The sequence below is a fragment of the Mus pahari genome, chromosome 15 (assembly GCF_900095145.1).
Source record: "Mus pahari chromosome 15, PAHARI_EIJ_v1.1, whole genome shotgun sequence".
Classification (NCBI taxonomy): Eukaryota; Metazoa; Chordata; class Mammalia; order Rodentia; family Muridae; genus Mus; species Mus pahari.
Window position 1 is genome coordinate 73188313 of NC_034604.1, and position 11515 is coordinate 73199827.

General features: G+C 49.4%; 1 protein-coding gene across 2 annotated transcripts in view; it reads right to left on the minus strand.

The window, feature by feature from the left end:
• Kcng2 (potassium voltage-gated channel modifier subfamily G member 2) overlaps positions 1-11515 on the minus strand; it is a 64870-nt gene that overhangs the window by 23974 nt on the left and 29381 nt on the right. For both annotated transcript variants that reach the window (XM_029546712.1, XM_029546713.1), the window contains exon 3: positions 1569-2275. In XM_029546712.1, coding sequence (XP_029402572.1) covers positions 1569-2240 — 672 coding nt within the window. In that variant the 5' untranslated portion in view covers positions 2241-2275. The remainder of the gene's footprint in view (positions 1-1568; positions 2276-11515) is intronic.

The window sequence follows — 11515 nt, forward strand, 5'->3', positions numbered from 1 at the left end:
TCTCTCTCTCTCTCTCTCTCCAGGGTTTACCACTGTTTAATTGTAACTGAATTTGGAAGATGGTGCTTGAAAGCATACACAGCTGGGGCATCTGGGGGTGAGCAGATGTTTCGAGGGGATCTGGGGCTTGGTCTTTTCCAGATCTGTCATCTCTAGCCGACGCACCCCTGATTTCTATTGGACAGTTTTCCCCAAATGCCTTTCTTCCTGAGCAGTATATGGAGTGATTACTACATAAAGATCTAACGCTTTGGATGTCTCTTCCCCACCCCACCTCTACTGTAAAAGCCACATGCTTTCCAAGAGAGCCAAACTTCCCTTAAGTATCATCTTAGAATCAGAAACTCATGACTACTTCAAACGTCTGGACTTGGCCCATGCTTGGGATGCCCAATGACGAAGCAAGCCAAACCAATTTCTTTAAGTTTACGCTTACGTTTAATTTCCAGCCAGGGCTGCCAAGCTCTTAGTAAAATTCTGTTTCTCTGAATGAGTTGATCCCACTAGGAGAGCACTGGGCAGGGACAGGCTAGGACTCTAAGGAACTGGCCTGAGAGCTCTGCTCAAGGGAGGGGTACCTGTGAGGAAGTTGAAGTGTCTGCTCAGAGGGAAGAGACTGGAAGGACTTGGAGGGAGTAGCACTGAGCTAAATCTAAGTGTAGAATGTCTTCTTCTGCAGGAATCCCAGCATTTCCAAACACAGACCCCAGGTGGCTACATAATATCTTTCCCCAGTTGTTTCCAGAACTTTCCACGATGGTAATATGAACAGATACTTTTAAGTTGCTTTGTTTTGTTTTATCTCCTCTTGCCTGTTGCAAGAACTGGCTAGCCACAGATAACAAATCTGTCTCAATTTCCTGTGCTGGCGCTGGCATTCTAGGATAGGTGGACAAGACAGAGAAAAGAGGACAAGAAACAGGTTGTTCAACAAGATCGGAGTCCTCATTTCTCCACGAAGGCCCTCTAACCCTGGGATATCCAAATTTGGCCCATTCAATTCTGTAGAGAAGTAGTTCTCAATCTTTCTAACGCTGAGACCCTTTAATACAGATCCTCATGTTCTGGTGACCCCCAACCATAAAATTATTTTCGTTGCTACTTCATAACTGTAATTTTGCTACTGTTATGCATAATAATATGAATATTTGATATACTACCCTCGTGAAAGGATGGCTTTGGCCCCCAGGTTGAGAACTGCCGCTGTAGACCCTTGAGATACTGGGTACTTTTTAAGCTCTGCCTTGTCTAGATTTTGTAGGTCCTGCTTGCTGAGCTGTTGAAGATAACAGAGAGGGCGCCAGAAGAAAAGCTGTGCATCCTTGTCCTGGGATTTAACGAAGTTTAGAGGTGCAGGCATCAACTCAGTGGACCCTCACTCCTGACCACTCAATTAGCATAGAAAGGGGTGTAGAGCCTGGAGCTCTAGTCACTGCAGTGGCCAACCCTAACTTGCATGCGAATCTCCGCATCCCACCTAGGCCCAATGTGGCCTTTTGGCCACACCTCCCTGATGTTGGCTCCCCCTACGTCCCGCCGCAGGCCCTGCAGGCTGCGCCCACGCTCACCCGTTCCTCTTCTGCGCGGACGTCGGGCATGGTGCTCAGGCACAGGCCGACGGCCGTGACGGCCACGAAGGCCACGGAGACGTAGGCGAAGAGCCTGCCCGCCAGCCCGGAGTGCGGGTTCTCCACCACGTCGCGTAGGCGCCGTCGGCCTCGCTCCAGCCGCCCGCTGCCCAGGGCTCGGCCCGGGCTGGTCGGCGGTCCTCGGGCGGGCTGCGCGGCGCTGGCCTCGGCGGCCTCCTCCTCGCGGCGGCGCAGGCGGCGCAGGCAGCAGCGCTCCAGCCGCGCCTCGTCGATGCCCCAGTAGGCCAGCTCGTCGCGGAAGGCCAGGGCGCACGGGCCGCGCAGCAGCCTCAGCTTGCCGGCGCGCAGCAGCGCCACGATGGCGCGGAAAGCGCACGGGCTGCGGTCGAAGAAGAACTCGTCGCGGCTCACGTCGTAGTCGTCACACACGCGCAGCAGCTCGTCGTGGCCGCGGCAGGCTCGCAGGCGCTCGAGGCGCGCCAGGGGACAGCGGGCCAACGCGGCCCAGGCCAGACGCACCCTGCAGCCCCCGACGTTGATAATGACGTGGCGCGCACGGGCCCCGCGGCCGCCTCGGCCACCTCGGTCCCCTCGGCCTGCGCTGCCAGGCTCCGCGTCCGGGGCCTCCGGGTGCCCCAGGAGCCGGGCCATGGCCCCATATGCCAGCCGCGATCAGGAGACTGGGCCTACAAAAGAAATCGCAGTGTTAGTACTGCGGCCGTCGGAGAAGACCGCCTACCCAAAGATCTGGGTTCTGGGGGATCAGGAACTTCCTATCCCAGCTTCACTTCTAACTCTGGCACACTTGAAGGCTCTGCCATGTCCATATTTGGGACCTCCCCCCCAACTTTCCCGAGGACCCTGGAAGGCAGATACCCTATCTTACATGGCCTCACCTCCTAGAAGTCAGGACCACATAAAAATTTCTCAGGCAAGGAAAGGTCGTGGGCAGAAACAGTTTAAACAATCCTAGACTCAAGTAGGGTTTGTGCCAGGATAAGGCTTTTTACAAACCCATGTCTGGGCGAGTCAGTATTTAAAAAGAGCTCAGTTATTTACCCTCCAACGAAGTCGTGGAGGAAAATAAAGGTGAGGAGAGGTAAATTAGAAACAGACTTAGGAAATTCTGTGTGGCCACTGCTCTAGACTGGATTAAAAGGAACCAATTAGAAAGAGACATTTAAAGCCAAACGAGAAACACTGAGCACGACGTAGGAAGTAAAGAAAATGTAAAGAAAGATATGATAATTGTATATGAGAAACCAGGGCAGTTTTTCTTAGAGGTCCCGCCTGCATCTTCACAGATGAGAGGGGTCCGGGACTCCGGTACTCGCGGAGGAAACTGCCTGCATCTCACAGATATTTGCGTCGCACCAGGCCTGTTTTATGCTTCATGCATCTTTGACATCTCCATGATGGCCGAGGTCTGCTGTGCTCAGAACAAAGCTCCCAGGTAATTTTGTTGCACAGCTGGGGTTGAGAATCACCAATCAAGGAAGATGGAAACCCACAGTGCCCGATTTTTCAGTCAGCCTTGGTTTCTAAGTCAGAGGCACTGTTTGGTACCCACAGAAATTATTCAGATGCTCTGGGAGCCTTCTAGGTTTCTATGCCAACTGTTTGGCATACACATTTTTTTTTCCTCCACTGGGCTCACTTGTCCTAGAGTATTCTATATGAAAAAAAAATAGGGGGTTATTACTAACATTAAAGACTTTGACTGCATAGGGACTTCTGCTTTTCCAGAGGACTCCCCTCTCCCTCCAATTTACTGTTTGCAGTGCTTCTTTGCTTCCTGGAATGGAAGAGGTTCAGCAGAGGCACTCAGAGCTATGGTAACAGTAACAAGAGGATGGCTCATGGGCAAGTTCCAGTTGGTCCAGGTTAGACCCACCAGCCAGGGAGAACACCTTGGTTGACTGTTGGGGGACACCTCCTCCCCCACCCCAAGTATTGTTATAGTGACAGACAGACAAATGGTAATTGTCAGCACACCTGCTAGGAAAGAATTTTCTCAGCTCTAACCACAGCATCCTATGTGAAAATACTTTGCACCATAAAGCGCTCTAAAATCCTTCCTCAAGGTAATGGAACGCAGGTAAAAAGCTTCAGAGTTAGCTTTGGTGGGACTTTGGGATTAACCAAAAACTGTCAGTGGCCGTGAGGACCTTAAGAGAAAGCAACTGGGGCTGGAGAGATGGCTTAGACGTTAAGAGCACTGACTGCTCTTCCAGAGGTTCTGAGTTCAATTCCCAGCAACCACGTGGTGGCTCAAAACCATCTGTGATGCTGTCTGGTGCCCTCTCCTGGCTTGCAGGCATAAATGCAGGCAGAACACTGTATATATAATGAATAAATCGAGAGAGAGAGAGAGAGAGAGAGAGAGAGAGAGAGAGAGAGAGAACCTGAATCTTAGTAACAATGACCTTTTGTAGCAACTGGATTTTCCCTGTGCCTTCCCTATACCAGTGCAGGGAAGTCACTCCATAGCCACCCTGATCCCAGCTCAGAGAAGTCACCCCACATCTACCCCCGATAGATGCTCAGGGGTCTCATCTTGTCCATGTCCTGCGTCTAGTTCAGAGATCTCACTCTGTCCACCCCATGCTCCTGACCCAACGGTGTCCCTGAAAAACACCGCCTGCGCCACCGACACCAGCACTTTCACCGGAAGAACATACCTCACCAAGGCTCCCCGTTCCCTAAAGCTCCTGCCAACCTCCAAGAGGATCGACCCAAAGGCTTTGCTGTTATCTCCCGTACCAGGAACCTGCCTGGAGCCAATGCAGCCAGCTTAAGACTGTCTGTCAAAGCATTCATCGGAGGATATAGCTGTTGTTGCCTGAGGCGATGGAAGGCAGTTGGATGGAGAAGCGATTCAGGGGGCAGGAGGTGCTTGGGGAGTAAGGAATTGGAAGATGCTTTGGGACTGGGGGGTGCAGGCGGGGCTGTGTGTTAATTCAGTAAATATCCAAGAAGCCGCCAAGGCTGTCCCTGGCTGACCTTCAGGTCTAGAGGCGGGTGAACAGAAGAGCTATCTATCTAGGATGCCTGGCTGAGGGCTGGCCAGGCCCCAGCTCACACAGCTCATCTGCAAAGACTGGGTTTGCTTTTCCTTCTGTGACTCTAATGGAGCAGAGCCATTATGGCCGCATAAGGACGGGCACACAGGCTTTACAAAAATTTACAAAATTGATCCTTTAAACCATGGGTTGTGCAAACAAGCACCAGTAAGAACGACCATTCACTGGTTGTGGGGGTGGGCTCCGATTTCTATAACTGTTGCTTATGCTGTTGAAAATGTCCGGTTTTCAACAACAAGAATTATGAAGAATATGAAGTATGAGAAAGAATAGCCTATAACACGGGAAGAGGACAACTAAAACGAACTGTCCCTAAGGGAGCCTGTACACTGGTCTCACCAGAAAAGGCTAAATAAACTAAATGGAATACGTTCAAGGAATAGCCTGAGGTAATGATGCATACCTGCAATCCCAGCACTTGGGAAGCGGAGGCAAAGAGGACAGTCATGAGTTTGAGGCTAGCCTGGGCTACAGAGTAAGTTCCAGGTTACAATGAGAGATCCTGTCTCAAACACAAAAATGAACAAACAAAAAAGCTAAAGGAAGCCATACCCAAAGACTGACCTAAATGATTACGAGAATGTCTCTGTAAGAAGTATGGATGAGACAGAAGTCATAAAAAGGAAGCAAGAGAATACTGGAGTTGAACAGTGTGCTAGTAAGATGAACATTTGCACAACTGAGAAGGCCTCAGTGGCACAGGATGAAAGCAAACCTCACGAAATGGCCCCCTTTAGGCATAGACAGGACACTGCCAAGCAGCCTTCAGGAAGCCCACTCACTGCCCCGGGTAAGAGACACAGCGAAAGGAGAGGAAGGGGGGGAGAGGTGAAACGAACAGACAGTCAACAAAACAATAATAAAAAAAATCCCGAAATCTGAGAGTCAGCTCTCTTATAGGATGCGACCCCCGAGGGCCCATGATCCATGACGGCTACACCGTGTGCATACAGGCAGTACTAAGTGGCATGCTGGGACACGTGGAAAAAACAAGAGAAGAACACACAGAACTGAGGAGGAGGGAATGGTGGTGGTGAGGAGAGAGGAGACATCGGGGGACCAGGGGATGGGAGGCAGACTTGATAAAGACCTATTATTCATGTGTATGAAATTCCCAAACAATAAAAATAGCTCTGTGTTTGATGGAATCTCTCAATCTATGCATTAAGAAACTCCAAGCCAGATAAATTCAGAGATCCATACTCTGGTCACATTAACTGTCTACGGAAGGCTTCGAGAGTGTTTTGAAAGCAGAGGGAGAGGCCACTGTTAAACATCCAAGGGAGCTTCGTTAGGGCAAAAGGCCAGTGTTCCACCAGATGCCTGTGGCCGGCAGGTGGAGGGATACCACTCGCCACACACAGAGAGAAGTGCCACTTTGTTTAGTTACGATCAAACCAGAGGAGTTGTGGAGATCACTCAATGTACAAGTATACTGTGAGGGTCACAAATGACTGGTAATGTGCTTTTAAAACACTGACTTGCATACTGTATAATGATTTTAAAAATCAAGTATAATTCTACGTGGTTTTGTTTCGATGGGCAAGCATTCTGACCAAGGAGGTCTGGGTAAGATACAGGACTGTTCATGCACTTTGCCACATAAAATTGAGGACCTGAGTTCAGTCCCCAGCCAGTCCCCAGCACCCCAACATGCATGTAAAAAGGCAGGCGCAGAGGTGAGTGCTTTTAACCTCAGGTCTGAGAAGATAGAGACAGACTGATCTTCAGGGCTCTCTGCAGCCAGCTCAGATAAACTGGCAAGACCTAGGTCCCAGGAAGAGACCTCATCTCAAAAAATAAGATGGATGGCTCCTGAAAAATGACATCTGAGGTTGACCTCGGCTTCCACACATATGTATACATATGTGCACATGCATTAAAACACGTACGTACACACCAAGCAGATGGTAAAACCAATGTTAGCCAAGATGTGGAAACACAAGAACCTCACACATGGTAGGAGACACGGAAGAGCACAGACCCACAGAAGAGTCGGCAGTGACTCCCCCCCCCCCCAAGATCAGGAAGAGTTGGGGCTGGAGAAGTGGCTCAGTGGTTAAGAGCACTGGCTGCTCTTCTAGAGGTCCCAAGTTCAATTCCCAGCAACCATGTAATGGCCCACAACCATCTATAATGGGATCCAATGCCCTTTTCTGGTGTGTCTGAAGACAGCTATAGTTTGCTCATATACATTAAATAAACCTTAAAATAATAATAATCAGGTAGAGTCACTTTACCACACGGCGCATGCTTTACGCCTACGTAAGTACCTGAGAGAAATGAAAACATACAGCCAAACTAAGATGTATACGAACATGCTTATACAGTGTTGTTCAAAATAGCCAAAGGATGAATCCAACCAAAGTGGTGAGCAAGGAACCAGAGCCTGGTACATTCTGGAGACAAAAGCCTTGAGGTATGACTGCCAAATGAACAGAACTTGAGCATCGTATGCCAGACATAAAAGACGGTGTAGAAAAGGTCACATAGTGTGACCCCACTGATGAGAAATGCCCATGATAAGTTCATTCACAGAGACAGAAAGTTAGTGGCCATCAAGTAGAAAAGAGGTAACGATGCATAAGCATTTAGTAGGTTCGGGAATTCCCCTGGCACAATGAAGATGGCCTGAAACTTCATGGTGGTGGCAGCTCTACAACATCATTAATGGGTTTTAAAAAAGAATTCGCTGAACTGTATACTTTAATCAAAATGGTAGTAAGTAAAATGCTGTGTGATTTTATCTCAATGGGAAAAAACTCTGAGCGGGTGGGTCACGGTGAAATCCAGTACTGTCCACAGGAACAGTGTATAAGCCCTGACAGTCACTGCCTTTGGTGGTCAACACTAGGGCCTTCCTTGGTGCTCATAGTTTGTTTCCCTAAACACTGCCCAGCAAGACAAACTTTTCACTGAGACATCCTAGGAATTGCAAACACACATGCCCAGGTGGGTGTTCAGCATGTGGTTTTGTGGGGCCAGGTTTGAGTCGCCTGACGCATCACAGGAAATGTGACAAGCGGAGGAAAGACACTGAGAGAAGGCTGATGACATGCGGTTCACGCACTATGATGCTTCCTCTTGATCGTCAACTTGACAGGATATAGAACCATGCCGGAGTCACAGCACTAGGTGTATCTGCGTGGGAGATTCCAGATTTCACTGTGGAGGGAACACCCACCCTGAAAGTGGGAGCACCGTTCTATGAGTAAGCATCTCAGATTGATTACAAAGGAGAGTACCAAGCAACCAGAATTCATCTCTCTCTCTGCTTCCTGACTGTGGGTGTCATGCATGGCGGCTTGAATGAGAACAACCCCCAGGGGTTTGAATGCTTGGTCACCAGGGGTGGCACTACTTGGAAGGATTAGGAGGGGTGCCCTTGTTGGAGGAAGCGTGTCACTGGGGTGGGCTTTGAGGTTTCAAAGAGCCCAGAATCTCTCTCTTCTCGCTGCCTTCAGATCTGATGTAGAAGTCCCAGCTACTTCACCATCACCATGTCCACCTGCCATGCTTCCATCATGACGACAATGGGCTAAACTTCCGAAACTGTGAGCCAGCCCCATTTAAATGCTTTCTGTTGTAAGAGTTGCTGTGGTCATGGTGTCTTTTCATAGCAATAGAACACCGACCAAGGCATCATGTGACCAGGAGCCTCACATTCCTACCAGGACAAGCTGTGCCCTCTAACTGTGAGCCCAACCAAATCCCTTATATTAAGCTGCCTTTGTCATACCCTTTGCCACAGAAGAAGAAAGAAAGGAAGGAAGAAAGTAAGTGTCCATGCTTGCCAGTAAGTTCCATGTGCCAACAAGGAATTGGGAAGCATCTTCTGAATATGAGAAATCGTTTAGTGTGACTGTGGGGAGGAGGGGGAGGGGAACCTCCAAGAGTTGCCAAGAGTGAGTGTGTTGCAACCCCCGAGAACTCAGTCCTTGGGATACTCAAGGCCAACACCAAGTTCCTGCCTCAGGACGTACTCATTTTTATCTCCCTGCACTAGACACGAGACACCAAGAATCTCACACTGGTTTGTTCTACACTTCGAGGATGGTGTGCCAGAGAAGTAGGACATAGCCAGGGGCCTCCCCAGAGCAGGGCAGTGGCCCACAACATTGAGGAATCTGAAGGGTTGGGGCTGGGCGGTCTGATGGACTCAACAGTCATCTGCTGTGGAGACTCAGCAGCAGGGGTTCAGTTGGAGGCAGAGCTTACTAACGATCAGGAAGATGAGTGGCGGGGAGGAAAGGACAACTGTCTTGATTGGTCCAGCAAGGGCAGCATCAGCCAGAACTCTGCTTTGTATACAGTCCTGTCACCTGCTGTGTCCTTGGGGACCTGATTTGTCCTAGGTTGTAGATAAGGGACCACACCCATGGTGTTGAACACCCTGGCGAATGTGTGTCAGCATCTCACCCTGTCCATCACTTTAATTCCCAGAATTAAAGAACAGCCATTCCAGGGCTGCTGAGCCTTCCCGACAGACCCTATGGGACCTGAGTTTGCAAAGCCCCGTGGAGTATATGCTCTACCTGCCCAAGTCAGGGCCAAGTCCAAGTTCCTACCCGAGAAAGGGAGGGGACACCTGTTCTCTTCCATGGGGACATCACATCTCCAGAGAGGCCCTGCCTCTGCCTGCCTTCTGCTCCCTGTCTTCTTTTGCTATGGCAGGATGGCCTGGCTCCTTCTGTCACCGAAGGCAAGTCCAAATGTTCATACGGAAGGATGAGTAATACGTGTAACTTGGTAATCGCCGAGGAACTTCTGCTGGGATGAGTTTTCTTCCCCCAGAATCTTCATCTTAAAACACGAACAGTAATTATATGTTGTAAGTGTTTTTAAGACAACTTCCTTTTGAATTGAGATTGTGAAGTTGAAAGCCCTCAAAGCTCTCGGGATCTTGCCCACCCTTTGTACAGAACAGAGCAGACAGCTTACAGGTTCTGCCATCATAGAGGGAACATGACAGCTTTGTAGGAAAAAAACCAGAAAGGCAACTCCATCAATACCCAGTCAAGGCAAAGAGGCTTGTATCTGTGAAACTCAAAGCTATTAGGCGACTTTGAGCAGAAGGTTGCTGGGAGTGGTGATGTCCTTGAGGTATAAGGGGGAAATGGAGCATCATTAGTTAGAGATAGCTCTATGACTCTGCCCCAGGATGCTTGGCTAGGTCAGGAGTCATGGTGGGCACTGTTGTGTTTAGAAGCCAGGAACGCAAAGAGGTATCAGTAGGATGGAAACCAGCTTGGCATGTTCAGCCCTGTTCTGCTCTACGTGGTATCCAGGAAGGGTTCCCAAGTCACAAACAATATAAGCCCTACAGGGAGAAGGTGGAGTCCTGCAGTGTTGGGAGCAGAAAAGATCCTATCCTGAGACAGTGAGTCCTGGCCACTCTCTCATCTCTGGCGGGACGCCACAGGCTTCTGTTCATTCCCGTCAACATGTTAAGAGTCTAGCTCTGGCTTTCTTTAGTGTCACCCCTGGCTTGAGGACAGCAGATGTGATAACTATCCATGAATATCAGTAATTATGTGAGGAATGCAGCTGTCACTTGTATGGCAAAAAAACACAGAGGAACCAGGGACAGTGAAGGTCACAAGGCCCCGGAAAGAGTGGCCCTGACTCTCTCAAGGACAAGAGATTGGATGTAAACTTCTCCCAGGCATGTGTGGTCTGGTCCCTGGTGTGGGCCTGTTAGAGGCAGCTTCTCCTTTGGTTTACTGGGATCTAAATCTGCAGTGAACACATTCTGACAGCCCTGGGCTTTTTGGATGGGTTTGATAGCACAGACATAAAGCAAAGATCAACTTGGATACAGAATGTTCTGGAGGGAGCTGCGTCTTCTAGTGCCAGCATCTCCCAGCTCTGCTGGGGATTAATGGCACATTATCAGAAGCATCACTGCTGACATTATCATCTCCCTGGGGCACAGCACTTATGAAAACAGAGAACGCTTGCTTGAAAGGAGGCCATTGGGAGGGAACATAGTTTGTTGGTGGTAATTAAACATTACTTATATGTACCCTCATGACTTTGGGTCCCCACAATGCTAGCTTCAACCCGAGGTATCTCAGGACACTTGAAAATCCAGTTAGAGGTAAGAAAAGCCTGAGCTCCCCACCTGTTGGCCTTATGACCTTGTAAAAGTGACATAATGGAGTGACTACAAGACAGCATAGATGTTCCTCCACCCACAGGGGCTACAGATGGGCTCATATAAACTGACAGTTGAAAGTCTATTTAGTACCAAGCAGCACAGGCCCACCCACCTCAGCGTGCTCGGAGACCAGCACCAGCCATAGTGGGGCAAATTCATTTAACACAAAGGTGGTTTAATCAGAAAATGTTGATCACTCCAGCTGATTTCCTGGGCACTGGGCAGAAAGTGAAGAATGGTTGTAGGGTCACTCTGAACAGTTAACTAACACTCCATGCAGTCCCCACCAAGAGCTTGTGGTGTTCAGGCCATTACAGATTTGAAAAGTCTGAAGTCAAGCCATCACCCCTGGGGCTATAATCCTGCCTGTCTTAGGAGGTGTGGTTTTGACTGTCAACTGGTTGGCTTAGGAAGCACTCCAGGGTGTGTCAGCAAGGCTTTGCTAGGGACAAATAGATCACAAAGGTGCTGAACTAGTCAATGGATTAATTCCCCATGGAATTAATGGTGACATTATCAGAAGGCAGGACTGACCTGGAAGAAGTATCACTGGGGGACTGTCATTGGGAGCTGCTCTATCTTGTCCTTGTCCCCTCCTCTCTGTCTCTCTGTCTCTCTCTGTCTCTGTCTCTGTCTCTCTGTCTCTGTCTCTGTCTCTCTCTCTCTCTCCCTCTCTCTCTCTC